This window comes from Coenobita brevimanus, chromosome 86 (assembly GCF_032717465.1).
Source record: "Coenobita brevimanus isolate Jiangsu-jjx chromosome 86, ASM3271746v2, whole genome shotgun sequence".
Lineage (NCBI taxonomy): Eukaryota > Metazoa > Arthropoda > Malacostraca > Decapoda > Coenobitidae > Coenobita > Coenobita brevimanus.
Window position 1 is genome coordinate 26,544,984 of NC_137039.1, and position 12,919 is coordinate 26,557,902.

Genomic DNA, 12,919 nt, shown 5'->3' on the forward strand with positions numbered 1-12,919 from the left:
TAAGCTTGGTATCCATCTTGTAGCGGCCCTTTGAACTTTTTCAATCTTGTCTATATGCTTTTTGAGATGAGGACTCCAGACTACTGATGCATATTCCAGGGTTGGTCTAATGAATGATGTTATTATCCTTCTTAGCATGTCTTCATTTATGTATGTGAATGCTATTCTCATATTTGCAAGCAGTGTATACATGTTCCGTACCTTCTCGCTGATGTGGTCAGCCGGAGATAGTCTGTTATTGATAATCACACCTAGGTCTTTCTCTCTTTCTGATGTGTATAGGGTTTTATTTCCCAACTTATAATCCCAATCAGGTCTTTTTCCACTTTTACCAAACTTGATTACATGACACTTGTCCACATTGAATTCCATTTGCCATGTACTACTCCATTCATGAAGTTTATTTAATTCTTCTTGTAGCTCCCTACAAGAGTCTGTGCTAGTAATTCTCCTTTGTATTTTTGCATCATCTGCAAACATATTCAGATAGCTCTCATTTCCAGTGTTACTGTTTATATCATTTATGTACACTAGAAACATGATTGGTGCCAGCACCGAACCCTGTGGTACTCCACTAGTCACTTCTTTCCATGATGAGTAGTTTCCTCTTAGTACTGTCCTCATTTCTCTTTTTATGAGAAAGTCTTGCATCCAACAAAACAGTTTGTCTCGAATTCCTCCTTGATGGTACAGCTTCCATAAAAGTCTTTGGTGTGGTACTGTGTCAAAAGCTTTCTTGAAATCTAAATAGATACTGTCCACCCATCCTTCCCTTTCCTGTATTGTGTTTGTTACTCTGTCATAGTAGCTCAACAGATTAGTAACACATGATTTTCCTTTTCTGAAACCAAACTGTCTTTCTGTTATCATACTGTGTTCTTCTAGATGATTTACCCAAGCTTTTCTTATAAGTTTTTCTAATACCTTGCTTACAACACTGATCAGTGATACTGGTCGGTAGTTTAGAGGATTTTGTCTATTTCCTTTCTTGAATAAGGGGAATATATTTGCTTTTTTCCAAATATCAGGTAGTTTCCCTTGACTCAAGGATTTCTTGAAAATTAAAGATAATGGTTTACTTAACTCCTTTGCACATTCTCATAACACCCAACATGAAATTTCATCAGGACCACTTGCTTTTCCTCTGTCTGATCTACTTAACTCCTCTTGTATTACTTTTTCTGCTATTTGTATATCTGGTAGTATGTGTGGACATGCGTGTTCCACATATTCCCTATCAAAATTTTTTTCTTCTGTAAAAACTAATTGGAAATTCTTATTTAGTGCTTCACAAATATATTTCTCTTGTGTATAAGTGATCCCCTCGTCCGTGATGGATTGTATTATATCTTTTACTTTGGTTTTGCTTCTGATATAGCTGTAAAACAGCTTTGGTTGATCACTACTTTTATTTATTATATCCTCCTCAAACTGTTTTTGGGCTTCCCTCCTTATTCTTGTATAGTTGTTTCTTGCCTGTTTGTAATTATTATACGCCCTTTCACTATTGTGTCTTCTGTATCTATTCCACAACAAATCTCTTCTTTCTTTTGATTTTTTACATTCTGTATTGAACCATTTCTGTATTTTCTCATCTGCTTCTTTGTGCTGTGGGATGTACTTCTGGACTCCTATTTCATAAAATTCACAAAAATTTTTATATACAGCATTTAAATCTTGTCCTCTAAGCTCATTTTCCCAATCAACTTCTAAGAAATGCTTCTTTAGGTCTTGATAATTTCCCTTTTTATAGTTTAGTCTCTTTTTGTAACTGTCATTGCTGTTTACTATGTCATATGCTATCCTGAAGTTATAATTTAGTACTGCATGATCGCTTTTGCCGAGTGGAGGGTGATATATTAAACTGTCAATGTCATTTTCTTGCCTAGTAAATATTAGATCTAGCACTGAAGGTACATCAAGTCCTCTTTTTCTAGTGGTTTCCCTCACGTGTTGCGTTAAGAAAAACTCTTGTACGAGATCCAGGAGCTTTTGGTCCCAACAGCTTTCTTGGCTATTTATATCTAGAGTATTCCAATTTATATTTGTATTGAAATCCCCAGTTAGTATAATTCTTTCCGATTTCTCTTCCATTTTACGTAGCAAGGATCTTATACTCTGAATTGTACTCTCTGCCAGGTCCTCATATTCATCTCTTTCCCATGTGTTTGATCTGGGTGGCATATACAAATTGGCTACAATTACTTTACCTTCAGATGTGTCGATCTCTACTGCAATCAGTTCTACTTCTGATGGTATATCTAGGTTTATTTCCTTGACTTTTAGATTTTTCTTAGTTAATATTATAATTCCTCCTCCTTTTTTTAAATTTCTGTCTCTTCTCCATATATTGTATTCCTCTAAGTTTAGTATGTCATTGGATATCCTTGGTGTTAATTTTGTCTCAGTTAGGCATATTATTTGTGGTTCATTTTCTCTGATATAATCATTCATCTCTAGTAATTTAGATACCATTCCATCCACATTTGAGTACATCAACTTTATCATCTTGTTTATATACTTGTCATGACATGGTTCTACTAACTTCCTCCTTTTTCTTCCATCCTGTTTGTGTACCACTTTCGTACCTGCAATCCTATTACTTTGTAAAAAAAATTTCTTCTTGTCCTCTTCTGATCTTCCCTCATTTTTTGTTTTTGCTTCCTCCCTTTTCTCTTTCAGTAATTCCAGTTCCTCTTGTGTTAGACATCTTTTTATCCATACATTTTTGAACTCCTCTTTTTCCATAAGATTCTTTGCATTTTTTAGTATCTCTTCCACAGTGTTTACACTCTGGAAAGTCACCTTTAGAGGTCTTGTCTTGCTTTTCTCGTATTTCCCTAACCTTTTGTGTTCCTCTATGTCTTTACTACAGATTTCCTCAGATACTTCTTTCAGTAAGCTCATTACATTTGCCATCTCTTTGTCTCTAGTGATTTTGTTTTTAATTTCTTCCTCTTCTATACCAGTGATTACTATTGATTTATTTATTTCTACTGAATCTCTGACTAACTTTGGATTGTTTTGGATTATTCTTTTCACTTCCTTTTTAATGTTTTTTTCCTCCACCCTTGTTTCTAAGTCTTTCTTTACTTTCACCATTTCAGCATACGTGATTTCTACATCATTTTTGTAGCTTTGCACAGCTTCATTCACCTGTGTTATCTTCTCCTCAATATCACTGCTCTGGTCCATAAGACTGCTTGCTTGTCTAATTGTCTGTGTCATTTTTTAACTCTTCCATAACTCTCGTGATTAACTAGGTACTGTACTTCCCATTTCACTCACTTTCTTGCTAAGGGTATTCAATTCCACTGTTGGTTCACTGATGGTTGTGTCTTTCTTATTGGCCTCCCTTCCCAGTTTTTCTATCTCTTCCTTTTGCAAGTGCATTTGCTTCTTTATTTCATCAATTTCATTTTTGAAAGCCATTTCTAGTTTGTGTACACGTTCAACCAGTCTATTGTGAGTCTCCACTTCAACTAGTTCTTGGTAGAAATCATCATTTTGCTTTTTACTTTTATCCCTTTTCTTTTCCAAATTTGTTTTACTGAAGTATGTATCCATTTTGTAATACTAAATGAACAGAGTATGTACTTACAGTGTGCACGCTTTCCCCGTCTTTCTGTAGTATAAACAAACTCAGCTGACTCAACGCAGCGTGGTTCTTTGTTGTTTGAAACAGTCTTATTTAAACTTATTATTTCTTTTCCTTTTAATAATGAAAAATCATTTAGTCTAACCTGGTACAGAGCTTGACTCATCCAAAGATACTTATTTAGGTAATGCCTCAGGCCGTGTTGAGCTGGTATGGAGCGCCGGTATAGACGTCCACCTCCGACGATGCCGTGTGTGTGTGTGTGTGTTTACATGTAGGCATTTGTAGTGTGTGTGTGTGTGTGTGTGTGTGTGTGTGTGTGTTTACATGTAGGCATTTGTAGTGTGTGTGTGTGTGTGTGTGTTTACATGTAGACATTTGTAGTGTGTGTGTGTGTGTTTACATGTAGACATTTGTAGTGTGTGTGTGTGTGTGTGTGTGTGTGTGTGTTTACATGTAGGCATTTGTAGTGTGTGTGTGTGTGTGTGTGTGTACATGTAGGCATTTATAGTGTGTGTGCATGTGTGAGTGTGTGTGTGTGTGTGTGTGTGGGTGGGTGGGTGTGTCTGTGTTTATATATAGGCATCTGTAGTGTGTATATATATATATATATATATATATATATATATAGGCATTTGGAATGTGTGTGTGTGGGGGGGGTGTATTTACCTATTTGTAGTATATAGGAATTGAGCTAAGCTTGTGTTGTCCTGTCACCATATCTTCATTTATCTAGTCTAGTTTTAAACACATGAATTTTGCGGTGTGTGTAATTCACCGGGTCGGTCAGGATCACTTGATGGTCGTGATCGTCAGCTTTTTACCCTCCCGGAAGGGAGCTGAGAGCTCATATAGTCCGATCTAAGGGCAAGGCTGTGACCTTCACACACGCACACACCCGTCCCCTTGCTCAAGGGGGACAGTAACCACCCACTTCGTCAGTGAAACTTTTCGCAACCTGAGCGAGGCGCGAACTCCCGTCCACCAGTTGGCAAGCGAGAACGTTACCACTGCACCAGCGAGCAGTGTGTGTGTGTGTGTGTGTGTGTGTGTTCTTACCTAATTGTTGTTTCGGTACGGAGCGCCGATGCCATGTGTCTGTGTGTGTGTGTGTTCGTAAATGTTTTGCTACTTACATATCTTTTCATAGTATCATTTTGCTTCTACCAGATTGTTTCATTCAACCCAGGAGATACCTCTTTACACAATAGGTTATAACCATCATCATCACCCTCAAAGGGGGAAGTTTGAAGATCAGGGAAGTGGAATAACCTAATGGATGTTTCAAAATAGATTCCATGAAAAACGAAAATTCCAACTGAAGATTTATTTTTATTTCTACTGAACTAGTTTTTGTCAAGGCCTATGAAAACAAAACTAACCTAATCTGGATTCCTTATATCCTAACTGAAGCATCCTTATTGTCCTAACTGGGGCATCCTTATTTTCCTACCAGGGGCATCCTTATTTTCCTACCAGGGGCATCCTTATTTTCCTAACTGAGGCTTCCTTATTGTCTTAACTGGGGCATCCTTACATTTCTAACTGGGGCTTCCTTATTGTTCTAACTGGGGCTTCCTTATTGTTCTAACTGGGGCTTCCTTGTTCCTCTAACTGGGGCATCCTTATGTTCCTAACTGGGACATCTTTATGTTCCTAACTGGGGCATTCTTATGGTCATAACTGGGGTCAGTAAGAAATATTTTGTCTTTTAGATCTCTGGGAACCTAAGCAGTGACTGACTTACAGTGGGGACAGTACTGCTTATGTAACTGGTAATTATCAATTGCACACAGCAAGAGGGTGCTGGGGAAATGGACCACCAAGGATGAATGTGACTGATGGACAGCTGGTGGTGAACACAACCACGCAGCCTTTCTTCTCCCTACGCTGTGAAGGTTCGCAGAAAATACACTGGGGCTGGGATACTGAGGTACGTACCTGTGGAAAGCAAGGTAGACAGTATGGCATAGCAGGAAATAAGTTTTTATTTAGTCAAAAATCCAGAGTGTGTGGAAAATCCAGGAAAATGTATTTTGCATTTCTACATTGCAAACAAGGACAGTGGGAGTAATGGATTCATCCTGGCATAGTCACTTGGCCAAGAAAAGATGTGCTGTAAGTCCAGCGGACACTGTTTCCCATTAAATCCTTTCCAAGGTTCCTCAACAAATGCAAGTATGAGCAAGATATTGTGAAAGACCAATATCTTCCCTCACTTTTGTGCTATTTCTTTGTTTGATTCACATGCACCATTGTTCTGTAATGCTTAGTTTGTTTTTATTTTATGTCAGTCACAGGAGAGTAAAAAAGATGATTATCTGAGGCCACATGGAATGGACACATGGTAGGTTCCCCATGCCTTCCTCCAGACTTGATAAAAGTATTGGGTTGAGATTGGAACCTGCAAGAGGATGGCATGAATGTGTTATAACCAACATTAACATGCAAAGGTGAATGTGATACTCTGGTATGTAAAAGTGGCAATTATGAAATATGTGTGGGTTGCATAGAATGGACATGATAAAAATCTTAGTAGTTTGTGGAATGTGTATCATAAGGAAGTTTATTTGAAAAGGATAGAAGAGTGTGTGTTAATGTGATATGATCATGCAGAGAGGGCAGATAGAGAGGCAGTAGTGAAATAGGTATACAGTATGTGGTTTTTTTTTAAGGTGAGGGGAAGTATGAGTGTCCTCTAAGAAGGTGAGTGGATATGGTAACTGGACATACGAGATACTCCAGGTAACTGAGAGGCTCCTCTTCTGGACATTATCTGAATGTTGTTTAACCATCTTGGAAGAAATAGGGGATAAAACAATCAATTCTAGAACCATAAAAAGGAGACTGTATCACCCAATAAAGATTAACTATTTAGGCACAGTAAATGAAAGAGAATTATGGATTAAAAAAAAAGAACTCATGTTTACTGTAATTGTGAAGATAATGCCAGATTCTCATAAGTGGCCAAAGCTGAACCTCTCATATGGTGGAAGAAGTTTCCAATTGTCAGAGCAGTGTTTCTGGCTGAAGCATCCTAGACTATATCAAGGAAAGTGTGGAATGCAGCACTGTACCAGGTATCTGCCCTCAAAAGAAGTAGAGGTGTCAGTGGTTAATCTTTGAAAGAAAGTCAGCAAAAAATCACCCAGAAATGCCTGAAAAAGGAGAAACACTGGGAGATGCTGGAAAGGAGGAAGCCGTAAGAAAGCATCCCACATGCTGGCCCTGAATTGCTACATGCAGAACATGACACAGAAGAGCATAACAGTGCCAGAAGCAATGCCAAGAGGAGGGAGGAGAATGCCAAGGCAGACCCTCCAGCTGGTTGTGAGAGGGAGTGTGCAGATGCCAGGAACAGTAAGTGAGACACCCTGCAAGGAGAGGGGTTGACCCTTGAAGAGTTCTGTTTCTGAATCACTGTGTGATGCCCCCATCAGTGCTTGCAAGTCACAGTGCAAGGCCAAAGGACCCACAGGCCAGGAATATCAAGTAACCAACAGCTGGGAGAGTGCATGAGGCATTGCCTCTGATCAGCAGTCAAGTACTGAACAGGAATGAAAGCCATGATGCCTGAGTGGACTCCCAGCCCATACAAAAATGGGGAAGATTCCCAGACTCACTGATCAGTGTCAAAACCTTCAAAAGAAAAGAGGACATCAAACTGAAAGAACCAAAAAAAAAGGCAGAAAAAAGGGGAGGCACAGAAATGTCTCAGAACAAATTGCAAAAGGCAAAGAGGAGAGAGAGAGAGAGAGAGAGAGAGAGAGATTTATGTGTGTGTAGTTATGATATGTGATACTGATTAGTAATTTTTTTTTTCCTCTCTCTCTGCAGTTTGAAGATCATGTAATCATCACTGAAACCCAGCACCCCAACACAGACCACCCCTTTGTGTCAGTGATGCAGGTAAGTTGTGTGCTGTCTAGTATCAGAGAAAGACCTGCATGGTGTGAATATGTTGTGTACATTAGAGAATTAGGTTTCTCAGCTACAGGGCAGTTTCATATGAGGAGAAAGTTAAGTTTCCAGATAGTTGATAATCACCTTGACTCCAGTTATGAAAAGATGCTCATCCTGTACAACATACCCATATTTTCATGTAGAAAAAAGTAATGCCTCTATTTTTTTAGGTTGTGTGAAGTTTCGTAAGTTTTGCAATAGTTAAGTATCTTTTTGTTATCCTCACATGTTACCAGCTAATTATGAAAAAAGTGGAAGGCATAATTATATATGACACTACTGTATATGACACAAATGTTGGTTTCTGATTGTCTTGAACTGAGACAGTTAAAAAGACCTCAGGAATAGGTGTGAATGATAATTGGAGGTAATCAATATCATTCATATGATTTGTAATCATCAAAACCTTTTTGAAGTTCATTATTGAGAATGGTACATGCAAAACATTGACAAGACTATGAGTTGGAGGATATTGTGTATACTGTATTGCTAAAACTGCTAATATTTAGAAAATATCTGTTCATTATCCTTATCCCTGATGCTGCTCAAATTAATTATGGTCTTATCTATATTCCTTGGTTGTCTGCAATGCTTGTGAAAGAAATGATCGTTCATTCATTTTTGAAGGCTCCAACATGCATTCATGCGTCGGCCTTGATCACCTAGTGGTGGCTATCCATGCTGCTCGATCTCTGGCAGCTTCCCAGTTCAGTCCCTTATACCTGAGGTCATACTCAATGATCTTGTCCCAGGCCCTTTTTGGTCTACCTCTTGCATCTCTACCCCTAGCATTAACACTTCTCACTTTCTGCACCCAGTGATCATCCCCCATCCCCTCCACATGCCCAAACCATCTCAATCTACCTCTCCTCATTACAACACCAATACACTCCAGTTCCATCCTACCCCTCAACTCTTCCATCATAAACCTAGCCCCCCCAGGCCTCACACTCAGGGATGCACTGCACATCCACCTAATCATTGTCATTTCTGTATGTTTGAGCCTGTGAATATCCTCTTCCTTTTCTGCCCAAGTCTCACTACCATACAGCATTACACTCCTAACACATGCTGCATACAGAGATCTCTTAGTATGGAAGGAGAGCCCTTTCAATATCAGGAGGGGGAACAGCTCCCTGAACTTCTTCCAACCACTCCTCACTCTAGCCACAGAACTAGCTCCAGCCCCACCTCTAGAACATAACATGTCCCCCAAATAACAAGACACTTCCACAAACTGAGGAGACTCACCAGCAAGCACAGTTCTTTCACGCCTGACAATCTCCACCTGCTCTCCCCGACACACTGCACACATGAAATCGGCATTATCTTGCAGCCTACCTCTAATACCACTACATCTCTTATGCACCTACTTATCACAGACACTGCACAAGATGGATTTACTTCCCACGCCCTTGTGGCAAATCAGATGGCCACTCTCCCTCTCCTTTGAAAGTACTGTCACCACCACTAGATACCATCACTTTTGTTTTATCTGCATTTACTCTTAAGCCATTGTGCCCCATACCATCTCTCCACTTCTTGAATCTTTCCTCTGCCTCCCTTTCATTCTCTGCAATCAACACCAAATCATCAGCATACAACATCTCCCACGGAAGTCCACTTCTGAAGTCACGTGAGAGGGCTTGAAGTACAATGATAAACAACAAGGGGCTCAAAACTGACCTCTGGTGCACACCAACATTCACGGAAAACTCATCACTCAAATCTCCATTCACCCTTACCTGGGTGCGAGCACCCACATACATGGCCATAACAACCCTAACCAGCCACTGTTCGATCTCAAGCTTACTCATAGCACACTTCACCTTCTCTCTAGGAACTCTGTCAAAGGCCTTTTCCAAATCAACAGAAACAAAATACATTTCTCTTTTCTTTCTCATATATTTTTCCTGAAACTGTTGAACAGTGAAAATGGCATCAGTGGTCCCTTTGCCTGGCATAATCCCAAACTGCATCTCATCAGTATTCACTCTTTCTCTAATCATACCTTGTAGAACTCTCTCCATTTCCTTCATTATCTGGTCTAAAAGCTTTATGTCTATAATTTCCTCTTTCCAGAGCATCACCCTTCCCCTTGTACGCATTAACAGTTACACTCTTCAGCCAATCATCTGGTACAACACACTCATATGTAATCATATATATATCAGGTCAGTGACTAAACTCACTTCTATATCTCCTGAGGCTTTCAACATGTCAGCAGTCAACCCAGACACACCCGTTGCCCACCCCACTTGCATCCTGCCTATTGCCCTGCTCACAGTAGCTGTGTCAATCAAAGGCCAAGGGCCAAACACTGGATCTGGTGGCTCTAAACCTTCCCTGTTGCAGTCAAACTCCTCATTCAACAACCGGCTGTAATGCTCTTTCCATGCATCTTTGATATCCCCACTGTTCACCACTACCCTTCCTTCATCATTCTTCAGACGCTGCTCACCTATGATATCCTTATTCTCTCTTTTCATCTGATATGCCACCTTACATATCCACACAATTTAGGTTATCAAGTTAAAGTCTTTGTGACTCAGACCTCTTTTCCAGCCCCATGCTTGGCAACTAAGTATTCATCTTTGTTACCACCCTTTTTTTATTCCCGGAAAAGCCCTCTTTCCTCTTTAACTGCAGCTTCTGCACCCTCATCCCACCACCAAGTTGCTTTATGTCTTGGTGGGCCTCTTGTTCAGCCACATACAGAATCAGTAACTCTCAAGAGGTTGCTTTTGAGGGCTCTGTGCTGTTCATTAACATTTCTGTCAACATCTCCCTGATCAGCCACCACTCTCCTCATTTTGCTATAGAAGGCATCCCTTACTGCTTGGTTTTTCAGCTTCCATAGTTTCCTCCTAGGTGCATAGGTCCTCTATTAAATCACCCGCTCCCTAAGCACCATGTCGCATATCATTAACTTGTATTGCAGTACACACTCCTTGCTCCCTGTAACTTTAACGTCCCTCACAAACCTCCTATTAGCCCTCCTGACCAGGAAATAGTCTATCTGGCCGCTATTTCCCCCAGACTCGTATGTAATCAACCTACCCTCTCTCTCTCTTACCAAAATGTGTGTTGCACACAATCACGTTCATTGCCTCTCCAAATTCGAGTATCCTTTCCCCTTCCTCATTTCTTGCACCATATGCACATCCCCATGTACTCCTTCATATCCTTGAGCTGCTTCATCACCATGACCATTTATGTCCCTTACCAAAACTACAGTCTCATCATCTCTCATACCACTTACTACATGTGTTAAGTCATCGCAAAATCTAACCTTTTCTACCTCATCCAAGCCTGCCTGTGGAGCATACACCAATATAAATGCAACCATTTTCTCACCGAACAAGATTTTCACCACTATTATCCTATCACTTATGCTCAATGACATTCATGACATAAGAGTATTCCACCCATTGCTCCCCAGTCAACACACTCACCACTATATCCATCTGTTCTACCTTGCCAAAACATCTTATAATAACAATCCCTCCTAGGAATCTGTCTGGCTGATCCACCCCTCTACTGGACTTCTTACACACATCCCACATCTGCCCACCTCCTATTCAGTGCCTCAACCACTTCCTCCTCTCTACTCCTCAGACTTCCCACATTCCAGGCAAGGCATTTTTTGTAAAAACCAGAAAGGTTCAGGATGAGCTTTTGTATTTTATAAGAAGTCTCCCAGTCATGACATCAAGTTATTTCACTGAGCTAATAGTGTGCCTAAAATAATGTATTGTACCTTAAAAACAGGTTTGTTATATCTCTAGCAGGTGAGTTTTGCTCTTCATGTGGAAGCTTTTTACCTGAATGTTTCATATTATGTTAAGTTTCATTAATTTTATTTCATTAATAAAGGCTCCAATATACTTGCGTGATCAGCCTTGGTCACCTAATGGTAGCTTTCCGTGCTGCTCAGTCTCTAGCAGTCTGTCTATTCAGTCCCTTATCCCTGAGGTCCCACTGTGTGACTTCATCCCCTTTTCTTTCTTTTTCATTTTTTTTTTCTTTTTTTTTTTTTAACAGTCTGCCTCACTCAGCTCTACCATCACCATTCATACCTCTCACCCTCCACACCCAGTTGTCCTTTTCCATCCTCTCCACACACTGAAACCATCTCACTCTATCCCTTATCATCACATTGCTGATACATTCAAGTCTCATCTTTCCTCTCAACTCATCATTTGCAGTCCTAGCTCCCTGCAGGCCTGTTATTCAAGGATGCACTACAGATCCATTAGATCATTCTCAGTTCTGTACATTTGAGCCTGTGAATATCTTCATCCTTTATTGTCCAAGTCTCGCTACTGTACAGCATTACAGTCCTAACATATGCTTCATACAAGAACCCCATAGCACAGAGGGAGAACCCTCAGTTATGTACAGTTTTCAGCACTTACCTAAAAAAAAAAAAAAAAAAATAATAATAATAATAATAATAATAATAATAATAATAATGCTGAGAACATCAGCCAAAACAAGCATTATAATTAACTGCTACTGATTTTACATTATGAAAGATTATGTACAGTATGTTTTGTAATGTGCACTTTATGACAGTTATTTATGAATTATATTTGTGGTGGCGTAGCTGGAGGATCCACAGCGGGGGGACAATGGATGGTACTACTGCTACTATGAGGGAGCTGGGAACTGGCATACTGACATTGTCAATGTGGACAAAGCTTATGTCTTCGTACATGGTAAGTCCTGCTCATCTCAGTTTATCCCTGGCAACTTGTGAATCGCTTACCCATAATTATGTGATAATAATACAGTATTGTACATTGAAACTGTGGAACTGCCAAGGAGCCTACTTATGGTGGTGCTGTGCACCCTTGGTGGAACAGCTGTGGCATCCAACTTGGAGCCAAACTTCCTCATTTTTCCCTGTACAGTACCTCGTTGTAGAAAGGACTCTGGTCCAACCATGATGAGGTGTCATTTATCACAAGGGGGTGCTGGACCCCAGCTTGGTGTAGATTTGCACTACTGTACTTACAGTAATTCCACACCTGTGGTCGATGGGTCTGTTTGGCCAGACAGACTGATGTTAAGCAACAACAGCAAAAACAACTTTGATGCTTGCTATATATTTGTAGGGCTGTGGGACCCATCCCAAAGTGTTTGATTGTGGAGGGGTCCTAGGGAATTGGGAGTGTCTGCCATGCCACCTAATTGAATAAATTAATGTTGCTTTCTTTCATTATTAGTTGTATTGTGATATTTCAAACTTATTTTTTTGCAAACATATGTATATAAAGGAATATTCCTTTACCGGTAAATACTAATGCATTTCAAAGAGGCCTGTGTAGATATCTATTGCCTTCAGACACACCT

At 40.0% G+C, this 12,919-nt stretch overlaps 1 protein-coding gene across 1 annotated transcript in view; it reads left to right on the forward strand.

The window, feature by feature from the left end:
• The window catches only part of LOC145410619 (vascular endothelial growth factor receptor 2-like), a 105,369-nt gene that overhangs the window by 24,725 nt on the left and 67,725 nt on the right, over positions 1–12,919 (forward strand). The window contains exons 3-5 of the mRNA XM_080280732.1: positions 5,395–5,531; positions 7,436–7,507; positions 12,171–12,282. Coding sequence (XP_080136858.1) covers positions 5,395–5,531; positions 7,436–7,507; positions 12,171–12,282 — 321 coding nt within the window. The remainder of the gene's footprint in view (positions 1–5,394; positions 5,532–7,435; positions 7,508–12,170; positions 12,283–12,919) is intronic.